This window comes from Equus przewalskii, chromosome 6 (genome assembly GCF_037783145.1).
Source record: "Equus przewalskii isolate Varuska chromosome 6, EquPr2, whole genome shotgun sequence".
Classification (NCBI taxonomy): Eukaryota; Metazoa; Chordata; class Mammalia; order Perissodactyla; family Equidae; genus Equus; species Equus przewalskii.
Genome location: NC_091836.1, coordinates 82,465,581 through 82,478,684, shown reverse-complemented (window position 1 = coordinate 82,478,684; position 13,104 = coordinate 82,465,581). Strand labels below are relative to the sequence as shown.

General features: G+C 37.3%; 1 protein-coding gene and 1 non-coding gene across 2 annotated transcripts; both read left to right on the top strand.

The window, feature by feature from the left end:
• Positions 1-2,570: 2,570 nt before the first annotated feature.
• On the top strand, positions 2,571-3,199 carry PTH (parathyroid hormone). Its single transcript, XM_008521760.2, has 2 exons — positions 2,571-2,661; positions 2,780-3,199. Exons 1-2 carry the CDS (start codon positions 2,576-2,578, stop codon positions 3,039-3,041), a joined length of 348 nt encoding a protein of 115 aa, XP_008519982.1. The 5' UTR covers positions 2,571-2,575; the 3' UTR covers positions 3,042-3,199.
• A 4,406-nt stretch (positions 3,200-7,605) lies between these two features.
• LOC139084356 (U6 spliceosomal RNA) lies at positions 7,606-7,712 on the top strand. The gene has a single exon (XR_011541704.1). It is a non-coding gene; the product is annotated as a U6 spliceosomal RNA (small nuclear RNA).
• Positions 7,713-13,104: the final 5,392 nt, after the last annotated feature.

Here is a 13,104-nt window from a genome sequence, read left to right as displayed (position 1 = left end):
ATTAGAATCAAGAAGAATGGGGTTCAAAGAAGGGCTACGTTTCTAGGGGGAAACTGAGGTAAGAAGAGTCAAAATGGCTCTGGCGTCCTAAAGACCTTTGTTGAATTCCATCTCTCCATTTCCCAAACCTCAGTTTCCTCATTTGAAAATGGGGCTAAAAATAGTATTTACTTTAAAGGGTTACTATGAAGACTTAGCAGGGTAATATATGTATAGTTGGGCATATTGTTAGTGCTTATCAAATGTTATTGCAGATTAAAATGCATAAATAAAATGAAATTTAAATGAATTTTAAAGTAATTTCACTTTTGTACTAAGAGCATTTTCTCAAAATATTTTTAACACTTCCTTCAAGAGAAGCACTATATCTAATTTTTTTAAAAAGATGACCAGGAATGACATGGATTGGTTGAAAATGGCTTGTAAAGTAGGCATAACATAACATGGTTCATTGTAATCCTCATAATTGTAGCAACAGTAAGGTTATAACAAATATACTTATTTTCAGCGTTTACTTTCAAATAAGATGATGACATTATCATAAATCTTTGAAATTAGTCTTTTGTGTAATATAAATTCATTAATCCAGTCAGAATTACAATTCAATATTTGTTAGAAATCTTTGCATCAACCCTTGTCCCGGCCCCACACTGTTTTCCTTTAAAATCCAATTATCTGAGAGAATTGAGAGTGACATCATTTGTAACAACAAAAAAGCTCCTCTGGGTGAGTGGAAGACCTACATATAAAAGTCAGGTTCAAGAGTCTCCAGTCCAGTCCATCAGCCTCCTCAAGTTTGCTCAACTTTAAGAAAGCGTCAGTGGCTAACACGCCTGAAAGAAGATCTTGTCCTAAAACATTGTGTGGTGAGTAAGCTTTATTTCCTCTTCCAGATTTTATATGAGATTTTTTTATAATTAAGCAATTATTTAATGTGTACCGCTTTCTAAAAATGTCATGCTATTTGTTCAAGGTGAAGCATTAAAGGAGGGTTTGATCTAAGTTTAATATAAAATGCCACAATACAAAATAGACATGCTACTAAAATACTCTTAAATCATGTAGTTTTTTGATTAAAGTCTTTTGAGATGCCTTGCTTTTTTTTTTAATATATCTGAAATTACACAAAAAGTAATTAAAATTTGGCATGATATGCTTTAATGGTATCTTGTTGAAATTTTGAAATAAAACAGCCTAAGGAAGAATGAATAATTCTGATTTAAATGACCAATACAAATTTATTAGGTTAAAATTCCATTTTTCCTATAGAACATCCTTCTCTAGATTGTTTGTTTTATGACTCACAGAGAGCTCAATCTGTACACTATAGTGGGAGCAACTCAGTTTTACTGCTGAACGTTTATTCTCTTTACATAAAGCCCTTTCTAATTTTCTATTCTGAAGACTGTACATGAATTTCAAGGGTATTTTACAACTGTTTTTCAGCTGTTTCATGCCATTCTTGTAAGAAACGTGTCTCTCTATTAAGAACAAGGAAGCAAGGCAGAGAGGTCTGAAGTCACTAGGTGAATGTGACAGAGCCGTGAATAGACACCAGTGCTCCTGTCCGCCAGCTACTGTGTCTGTTTCTAACATAAACCAAAATTGAAGAATATTCATTTGTTGCTCCATCAATAGCTTTATTGCTATTGCACAGTGAAACTAAATGTAGTAGATTTCAATGTTTCTTATGGTACTTTAAATGATGCAGTTTCCTTTATAATATGAATATATAGCCACTGTATGTGTATGTTAAAAACAGAGAACATTAGGCATTAAGAAAAAGCACTTTTATAATAATAGCCTTTGCAATTACAGAAATGCAAATTAAAATAAGACTATTCTGGGATGAAAACCTTTATGAGCAAAAAAAGAAGTGCTAAAAATCATACTAAAGCAAAATTGTTAATAAAATAAGCTGCAGAAATAAGATACAGACAAGCATTTTATATGGAGCCAAAGCTCCAAATCCATATAAGAAGTAATTATTTGATGATTTTTCAAATGCTTGACACACTCTGTCTCATGGTATTATTCTCATGCATTAATTCAGTAAAAATCTCTAAATCACAGCCTATTAATTTGCTATTTATGGTTATTATTGCAGTGCCTGAAATGAAGTTGGCTTATGAAGAAGGAATTTGCTAAGTAAATAAAGTGTTAACAATTTACCTAATTAGGAGAATTAGCCATTTTCAAGCAAATTATAAGCATTTAGTCATAACCAATGTAAAATGTAGGAGGAAATTCTAAAAAGAAAGATTTTTCATTTCTCATGTGGCTTAAAATTTATATATTAAAACTTGCACAACAACTCTCAAAAAGATACCTAAGAAAGTAAAACTAATCTGTCTAATTTCTGTCAAATTATGCGTATTTATAATAAATGCTAATATGTCTGTAAAATAAAGAGGCTGATTCCAAAAGCCTCTCAGGAAAACCAATCCGGTTAGTTACTGTCACATTCTTCACAGTTGCATGGTTATAAATGTAACCTACTATAAATTTAATTATATAGTTTGGAATATTAAAAATATTTTAAAGTACTTCTATTTTGCTCTTTCTTTTAGTGAAGATGATGTCTGCAAAAAACATGGTTAAGGTAATGATTGTCATGTTTGCAATTTTTCTTCTTGCAAAATCAGATGGGAAGCCTGTTAGGTAAGTACTGCAGCCTGTTCTGCACGGTGGAGGCATGGGAATTGGATTGTTAAGGTTGACTTTATGATTTGGAAGAAGGGAGCTGATGGAGTGGTCCTCTCTGTTCTGTTCCCTCCAGGAAGAGATCTGTGAGTGAAATACAGCTTATGCATAACCTGGGCAAACATCTGAACTCAGTGGAAAGGGTGGAATGGCTGCGGAAGAAGCTGCAGGATGTGCACAATTTTATTGCCCTCGGAGCTCCTATATTTCACAGAGATGGTGGTTCCCAGAGGCCTCGAAAAAAGGAAGACAATGTGCTGATTGAGAGCCATCAAAAAAGTCTTGGAGAAGCAGACAAAGCTGATGTGGACGTGTTAAGTAAAACTAAATCCCAGTGAAAACAGATAGGATCAGAGCATCGCTCTTGACCCCATAGGGCAACAATATGACATGCTGCTAATGTTTTCAAGCTCTATTATGATTACCAATTGCCAATATTCTAACCTTCCAAATTTTACATGTAATCCATTGCTACCCAGGAAAGCTGCCATTTTAATTGATTATTCTGATTCTACTTTTATTCATTTAAGAGCTCTTTTGATTATTCTATTTCGATTGTTTATTCTTTTTAAAGTATGTTATTGCATAATTTATAAAAGAATAAAATTGGACTTTTTAACTTCTCTTCCATTTTACAATGCAAAATAAAAATTTAATGATCATGATTCTAAATAAATGAAGTTAAGTATTTCTCACTTGTCATAAGAATGTTTTTTGATTATGAGTAACACCAATATGTTTACATTGATTGTGGCTGGGTAGAACAGTACAAAGTGTTCTTTTAATCAAGTGTTTTACATTCTGATATTTTGAACATCATTCTTTAATATTACCATAGTACCAGGTCCCCAAATCCTCACTAGCAAGACACTATTGTCCTCTTCATTTCAGGAAAGGAAATGTTCAGCAAGGAAAGGCAGAAAGTGGTCTGAAACATGGACGCAAAATCATTCACCCATACACAAACCCACTGATAATATTTCTACTCTGGGCCTCGAATTGCAAGAAATAGAATTTTTGTATTTATTAAAATATAACTTCATTCATTCATTTGACAAATATCAATTCGTTTTCCATTATTTGTCATGTACTGTATTGGCACTGGGCATACAACGGTAAGTCAATGGACACTTCCTGGACACAGTTCCTGTCTTCATGGGGGCTACAGTTTAGTAGGGAAGACAGACATTAATTCATTATCAGCTTGGATAAGTGCTATGAAAGAAAAGTACAAGATACTTCAGGTGTGTGAAAAACAGAGCCCTGATCCCTTTAGATCAATGCTGTCCAACAGAACTTCTTGTGATGATTCAAGTGTTCTATATGCCATGCTGTTGGATAAGGCAGCGACACGTGCATTTAAAATGTAGCTTGTGTCACTGAGGACTGAATAAGATCCCATCCCTCGCCTCAAAGAGTTCATGTTCTATTGAGGAAGATGGAGAAGTAAGCAAGTAATTACAACAGTACATGCGAAATGCACAGAGAAGGGAGCGGATCTGCTTGATGTAGGGAACAACTGAGATGGGACTTAATTGACAAGTAAATTTCTGGCATCCTGATGGAATTAATCAGGCTTTGGTTTAAATGCGGAGAACAGAACCTACCTCAGTTAGTTTAAATAGAAAGATTCATTAGAGAATCATTGAGAATTCTGAAGAAAACAGACTCAATGCTAAACTTGGAGGAAAGACTCTCAAACTCACGAAGGGAACTGTTCTCTTCTACTATCAATCAGCAGCTGCCTGATATTATCCTGAGACTGCCCTGCTCAGGAGGCAGCTGCTTACTGCGGCTGCTCCAGAAACACACTGCACCTGCTACGGCCCACCCCAGCAAAACGGATGGCAGGCACCCTATCTCTTGACATCTAGTCAGTGCCTTGCTGCCGGAATCTGCCAACATTAGCACAGCAAAATCAAACTCTTCTGCAACAGTGCTTGCCAGCAGAAAGGGAGAAGTGGCAGAATTATCTTACTGCTGCCTTCCCAGTCTTACAGGTGTGCATATGATTAGCTAAACCTAAATCTCTTCTAGAACCTTAGCTGCAGAGGTGTCTGGGAAATGTAGTTTTTAGCTTTCCAGCCCATCTAATGCAGGAACGAACAGTGGAAGGTGGCGTAGACAGTGGCTCCAGCTCCCTGGTAGCAACATGCCTCAGTGAGTATTCTTGAACATGTCCCCTGATGGAACTGTGTGAGAATGTCTTCAGAATATTTAACCAGGAGTGCAATCATAATACATAAACAAGCTTCTCAAGACTGCTCATGAAACAGAAATACAGTTTATACTCCCACCAGCAGAGCTAAGCATTTCTGTCTCTTATTTCCACCTACATTGGAAATATATGCCTTCATAAAAAGTCTTGCCATTTCGATGTCAAGTGGTAGCTCCTTGTTTTAATTTGCATATCTCTGATTGCTAGTGAAACTGAACTTCTGCCTACATGTTGCCCACTTGGGCTTCCCTTTCTGTGAACTATTTATTTATATCTTTTGCCAATTTTTTATTGGTTTTTGGCCCTGTTAATTTTGAGTTCTTTGCATATTCTAATACAAATTCCTTGCTGCTTTCAAATGTCACAAATATTTTCTCCCAGGGTATCATGTATTTACTAACTCTATGCTTAATTTTGATGGATGCAAATACATCAAATTTTCACCTTATTGTTTGTATTTTCAAGAGTCTTATTGAAGAAGCCTTTCCCCAACCCTACCTCTCAAAGTTCTCTCTTAGATCTGCTTTAGAATTTTACCTTTCACTTTTAGGTATTTATTCTTCTGGAGTCTAACTTTGTGTATAATAAATGTTATGTTTGAAATTTATTATTTTTTTCATATGGACAGTCAGCATTCCAAATATCATCTATTAAGCAAGTCTTTATGCCCCTGTAGCTTTGTAGACACATTTAAAAAATCACCTTGTTTTTCCCTCCCCATAGCCCCAGTACATGGTTGTAGATCCTAGTTGTGAGCCATTCTAGTTCTTCTATATGAGCCATTGCCACAGCCTGGCAACTGACCGATGGGTGCTGTGGTTCCGCGACCGGGAAGTGAACCCGGGCTGCCAAATCAGTGAGTGCCAAATTTTAACCACTAAGCCATCAGGGCTGGCTCTAAAAAACCGTATCTTAAGTTCTCATGTAAACATAGGTTTAATTTTTTATTTTACTTTTAGGGAGTGAAAAATTGCTTTATTTTGCCCTTTGAATCAACTTTCAGTCCATGGAAGGTCAGTCTCAGATGGGGGCCCACAAGTCATCCTTCCCTGACTCTCTTTCCATTTCTTATTTTTTATTATTTTAATTTAATTTTTATTTTGAGGAAGATTAGCTCTGAGCTAACATCTGCCACCAATCCTCCTCTTTTTGCTGAGGAAGTTTGCCCTGAGCCAACATCTCTGCCCATCTTCTTCTTTTATATGTGGGACCCCTGCCACAGCATGACTTGACAAACAGCTAGATAAACTGTGCATAGGTCCATGCCTGGGATCCTAACTGGCAAATCCCAGGCCCCCAAAGTGGAGCACGCAAACTTAACCACTACACAACCAGGCTGGCCCCTCTCCCTCCATTTCTTGACTTAACCCTTGGATACTGTGTTCCTCTGAATTTCTCCAACCCTATAATTCTCCTCCTCATGTGGCCCATACACAGGAAACCTTTCTTCCCAAGTCCTGAGGGATTGAACCTCTGAATATCCAACCCAGGCTCTACAGTACGCTACAAAAACAAGGTCTTGGTTCCATCTTGAGGCAGCAGTTCATGGAAGTGGCCCTCAGGAAACATGCAAGAGGAGGAAACGACCTGCCCTTAACCTATGGGCCTCCTGGATCTAGTTCAACTTCATCCCGAGCAAAGCCCAGCAGTAGTCCCCCTATATCCACAGTTTTGCTTTCTGCGGTTTTGGTTACTCGTGGTCAATTGTAGTCCGAAAATATTAAATGGAAAAAACTCCAGAAATTAAACAATTCATAAATTTTAAATCGCATGCCATTCTGAATAGCATGACGAAATCCCACGCTGCCAGCTCCGTCCCACCCAGGAGGTATATCATCCCTTTGTCCAGAGTATGGATCCTGTATCCGCTACCCATCCCTTAGTCACTTAGTAGCCCTCTTGGTTAGCAGGTCAGTTGTTGTGGTATGGCAGTGGTTGTGTCCATGTAACCCGTATTTTAATTAATAATGGCCCCAAAGTGCAAGAGTATTGATGTTGGCAATTCAGACATGCAAAAGAGATGCCGTATAGTGCTTCCTTTAAGTGAAAAAGTGAAAGTCCTCAACCTAATAAGAAAAAAAATCGTATGCAGAGGTTGCTCAGATCTACAGTAAGAACAAATCTTCTATCAGTGAAATTGTGAAGAAGGAATAAGAAATCCGTGCTTGTTTTGCTGTCACACCTCAAACTGCAAAAGTTACAGCCACAGTGCATGATAACTGCTTAGTTAAGGTGGAAAAGGCATTAAATTTGTAGATGGAAGACATGAACACAAAGTGTGTCCCAAATGGCGGCAATGTGTTGCACCAGAAAGCATTGAGTCTATACAAAGATTTCAGCAAGGGATCCCCTGAAACGAGTGACACCAAGACATTTAGTGCAAGTAAGGGATGGTTACACAGATTCAGGAATAGGTTTGGACTGAAAGAGAGAGAGACCACATTCACATAACTTTTATTACAGTATATTGTTATAACTGTTCTATTTTATTGTTTGTTATTGTTGTTAATCTCTTACTGTGCCTAACTTATAAATTAAACTTTATCATAGGTATGTATGTCTAGGAAACAATGTAGTATGTATAGGGTTCGGTACAGTCTGCAGTTTCAGGCATCCACTGGGGGTCTTGGGTATCCCCCACGGATAAGGGGGGACTACTGTATTTAGAATTAAAAAAGGTTTTAATGCTTGCTTCGGCAGCACATATACTAAAATTGGAATGATACAGACAAGATTAGCATGGTCCCTGCGCAAGGATGACATGCAAATTTGGGAAGCCTCCCATATTTTTTTGGATATATTGCATTTAAAAAACACATGATTAAAATTTTTTAAAAAAAAGAAAGGTTTTAAAAATTAATGATTTATTTTTGCAATTCTTATCCTAAGGCTTCCTTTTCAGTAAAACAAACTGGATGGTTTTCTCAACCACCTAAACTCCTGGTAGTGTCAGATAGAGTCCGGGAGTATACGATCCATCAGTTTCACCCCATATGCTCTTCATTTTGGTCAGAGTTCACATGTCTCCTTACAAGGACTATGATCAAATTCAACATCTATAGCTTCCTTGGCACAGATTTCCATGGGTTTCACATTCTCACCCTCTCTTGGGATCCCAGGACAGAAAAGTGGACACAGAGGCTCCGAGGAAGATATATTTGTGAAGGTGTATAAATGGAAACTATCAATGGCGTTGAAAATCCTATCTGCAAGTTTGGGTTCATGTGGAGGATAGTCCCAGTTTCTGTGTTGGCAGTGGCTTCATGTCATCCCTTGAGGTTCGCAACTCAGAACCCCAGATCTGAAGATACTAAGAAAGGTCCTTTGTGATATGCAGATTCCCTGCAAACATCCACAGCCTGTTCCAATGTTCCTCCAACTTCCACCTCCCAATAGCGGGAGTCAGAGGTGAACAGGAGGACCCCAGGACACAAGCAGCAGAGAAGACTGTTTAGGTGTTCTCTGGTGGTCTCGTCTGGACCTACTCATATCTGATGCACTGCAGGTCATTAAGAGAATGTGAGGAGGTCCTTGGCTGTGGCTGGATCCAGAGTCATATTGACATAGAATCTGAGCATCCAGCAGCACATGCTCATCATAGGCATCCTTACTTTGATCTCACCCACCAGTTTCCCCAGGGTCATGTTGGTCTGGGTTCTCTGGATCCAAGAGATGTAAAGACACTGGAGAGAAGTGAAAAGGCTGTCCTGATTCTCCCAAATGCCTGAAGCTGGTGAAGCAATAGTCATGTTTGCAGAATGTCCAACAGGGACCTTGGAAATAGTCTGGCAGATGGGACATATGGAGTCCTTTCTGAATTTTTCTGCCATGGCCACCATTTCAATGTGGCTGTTCTTGGTTTTGTGGTCCTCCAGGGCACTACAACTTCTCATATGGATTCCAGACTTCTCATAAAGGTATTTTGCTTTCTGTATATCATTGTTAAATCAGTGTTTCTGTGAGGGGACGAGGGCTGGGACTTCCTATTCCACCATCTTGCTGATGTCCTGAACATAGGTATATTTTTGAGCTCTGTTTCTTCTATTCTATTGATGTGTTTATCAGTTCCTGCAAAATAAGGTACACACACACACCCCCTTCTTTACAGATCTTTATTCTACCATACAAATTTTACAATGAATTTGTTGAGCTCTTTTCTAAAAAGATCCAGCTGCAATTTTGATTGGGATTGTATCAAAATTAATATATTAATTATTGTTATCTTTAGATAATATTTAAGAATTGTTATCTTTATTATATCATTCCATTCATTCTATTCGTTAACATAGTAAGGCTCTTCATTTATTCTGATCTCCTTTTATGTGTTTTAAATAGAGTCTAAAAAAGCAAAGTTCATAGGTACAGAGAACATATTGGTGGTTGCTAGAGGTGGGGGCTGGGTGGGGGTGTGTAGAGTAGGCAAAAATGAGTGAAGGGGATCTAAATGTACAAACTTCTGGTTATAAAATAAATAAATTTGGGGATGTAATGTACAGCATGATGACTATAGTCAATACTACTGTATTGCATATTTGAAAGTTGCTGAGAGGAGATTTTAAAAGCGCTCATTACAAGAAAATAAGTTTTGCAACTATGTACACAAATACCAAATCATTATGTTATGCATCTCAAACTAATATAATGTTACATGTCAATTATACTACAATAAAAAAACCATTTTGCCATTATCATATCTAGTAATAACAATAATCACTTAATAATCTATTTCCTATTTTTCCTGACTGTTGCTAAAAAATTTTATTAACCTTTGGTTTATTTGGATTAATATCCAAATAAAGTCCACAACTGGTTTAAAAATAAATAAATAGAGTCTAAACATTTTCTCTCAAAAAGATTATGTATCCTTTGTTAAACTGCTAAATACTATATAGTTTTGTGGCTATTGTGAAAGGTATCTAAATTTTTATTACATATTCTAGTTGGTTATTTTTGATATAGAGTTACCTTCTTCATTTTCATAATTTTATCTTATATCCAACAACCCCTGCTGGACTCTCTCATTAATTCTAATAGTTTATCTCTTGATTAGATTTGTTTTTCTATGTAGATGATCATATAATCTCAAATAATGACACTTTTATCTCTTTTCCCTCTGATTACACTTTTCATTTCTTACAGTATTATCCAGTACCTCTAATACCATGTTAATGTATGATAATATTGGGCTTCCTTATTATATTCTTGACCTTACTGGGAATGTGTCTGTAATTTCTCAACAAGAGAAAGGTCTTTAACATATTGATGACATTCCTTTCTACAACTAGTGTGGGAGATCAGAATTGGCCACTCCAAAATGTGCCCCTTTTGCATGAGGATTATTTTGGGCTGGTTACTTTTAAAAACTGCAGACATGGGAGAAGCTTTGAAAAGTAGAATTTGCCCTTTGTACGAGATATTTACATTTGTAAGGGAACTCTCCCTCTGTAAAGATATCTCCCTCTCTGTACCGGGAAGAAGGGGGAATGACCTTATCTCTAGAAACTCTTAACAGTGCAGAAGGCAAGGACTTAAGTCTGCATAATAACCTTACTCTTGTTTACTGTACTTTTCTGGTAATCTCCCATAACTGATTCCCCCTACTCCCAACATCCTCCTTTGTCTTTAGCTGAAGATGGTATTTAAGATGAGCGCCTCTGCCATTTTGGTGAGTGGCTCACTTTTCCTAAGTGTCTCCCAAGTAGACATGTTACAAAGCTTTGTTTGCTTTTCTCCTGTTTTTCTGTTTCATGTCAATTTAATTTGTAGCCCAGCCAGAAGAACCCAGAGGGTAGAGGAAATGTTCTTCCTCCCCTACACTAGTTTTCTAAGAGTTTTGAGATTATAAAAGGGTATTGAACTTTATAAAATACTTTTTCTCCAAAAATACGTAATTTTTCACTTTTAGTCCATTAACGTGATAAATATTTTTGCATGCCTAGGATAAAATCTCCTTGATAGTGATATGGCTTTAGTTTTTAAAACAGTAAAGTTTATTGTACATATGGAAGCATGTATAAAACATACATGTAAACTCTTAAGAAAAAATTAAATGAATGCCCACTGCTCATTACTCAGATTATGAAATAGAATATTGCCAGTACCTTAGAAATTCCTTCTAAGTCCTTCCTTGATCACATTCCCCTTCATCTTCATCTCACATATTTTTTTTTTAAAGATTGGCACCTGAGCTAACATCTGTTGCCAATCTTCTTTTTTTTCTTTCTCCCTAAAGGTCCCCAGTACATAGTTGTATATGTTAGTTGTGGGTCCTTCCAGTTGTGGCATGTGGGATGCTGCCTCAGTGTGGCCCAACGAGTGGTGCCATGTCCGTGCCCAGGATATGAACTGGTGAAATCCTGGGCTGCTGAAGTGGAGTGTGTGAACCCAACTACTTGGCCCTGGGCTGGCCTCTCCTTATTTTTATATTTATCATTTTTCTCTTGCTTTTCTTCATAGAAAGTCAAGATCCCTTGATTAGATGGATACTCTGTTATTTTTTCAAATGTATGTTGTTGCATAACATGGGCTCTGTCCTTCCAGCCTGTGATATCTATTTTCTCACCATCCACTGTGGCCAAGACCCTGCTCTGTATTTTTAGGTTTTTTAGTCAGCACTTCCTTTAATCATTCTTATTTCTGAATTGGTTAGGATAAGCAAATTACTGTAACAAATAGATCCCAAAGGTATAACCACTTAAATTAAGTGTGTTTGTTTCTTGTTCACATAACATTACTGGAATGTTATACTACTGGGCAGGCGAACAGGTCAACAGGGTGGCTGAATTTATGAATTTTTTTCTTTTATGGCTTGTGTTTTTGGTGTCACATCTAGGGACTCTTTGCCTGACCCAAAGTCATGAAGAAATTCTCTAATTTCTTTTATCAAATTTATAGTTTTAGTTTTTATACTTAGGTCTATGATCCATTTAAGGTCAATTTCTTGTGTATGATGTGAGGTAAGGAGGTAAGGATCTAAGGCTTTTGGTGTTTTCTTTTTTTGTTTTTGCACATGGATATATCAGGCACCATTTTTTTAAAACAGACTATCCTTTCCTCATTGAATTGTCTTGGCACCTTTGCCAAAAATCAATTGACCATAATTGTAAGGGTTTATTTCTGGACTCTCAATTCTATTGATCTACATGCATAGCTCTATGCCAGTACCACACCATTTTGATTCCTGTAGCATTGTAGCAAGTTTTGAAATCTTGAAGTGTAAGTTCTCCAACTTTTTTTTTTTCATGATTTTTTTTGGCTATTCTAGGACTTTTGCACTTCTATGTAAAGTTCTGGATCACCTTGTCAATCTCTACAAAAAAAAGCTTAATAGGATTTGTCAAAAACTGTGAAAGGTCTGAGATTTTACCCTATTGCAAGCAAACAAGTTACAGAAAAATTTGCAGACCCCTACTTTAACCTAACATTCCAGGACCTTATGTCCCAATTTCAATCTACTTTTCTCAATTACTTCCTGTTCATTCTTTTGAATCGCTCATTGTTCCCCCTACAAGATACTTAGCCTAGCCATTTATATGCCTTTGTTGATCTCTCCATAGGAATGCCCTTTCCTACTATCTTCATGCATAAATCCTATCTATTGAAGCCCCAGATCAAACAGCCTTCATTTCCTCCCCGCTTCCTGCATCTTTTCATACCTTCAGTTAGAAGTAATTGGTCCTATCTCTGACCTCCCTGAGCACATTATCTCTCCCTATGATCCAATTTGTTTTCTTTTTGTTACTTAATTACACAGCTCATTTATATCAGTAGAACCTGTATATTAATAATGTATCTCACCTAGTATTCTGTTTTTTTTTGAGGAAGATTAGCTCTGAGCTAACATCTGCCACCAATCCTCTTTTTTGCTGAGGAAGACTGGCCCTGAGCTAACATTTGTGCCCATCTTCGTCTACTTTATACGTGGGACACCTGCCAAGACATGGCTCAATAAGTGGTGTGTAGGTCCACACCCGGGATCCGAAGTGGGGAACACCCGGGCTGCCGACGCAGAACGTGTGAACTCAACTGCTGGGTGGCTGGCGGGCCCCTCCCCTAGTATTCTTACAAAGGGTCTTGAGCAATAAATATCTTTGCTGAATAGGGATAGAGCTCTTTTTGTGTGAATGCAATTTTCCAGTTCCTGCCATCAGGTGACAGTACTCACACCTTGTAGTACAAAGAAA

Coding starts and splice junctions, on each gene's coding strand:
- PTH (XM_008521760.2), top strand. CDS start 2,576: ATGATGTCTGCAAAAAACATGGTTAAGGTAATGATTGTCATGTTTGCA. Junction 2,662..2,779: donor TCAGATGGGAAGCCTGTTAG/GTAAGTACTGCA, acceptor TGTTCCCTCCAG/GAAGAGATCTGTGAGTGAAA.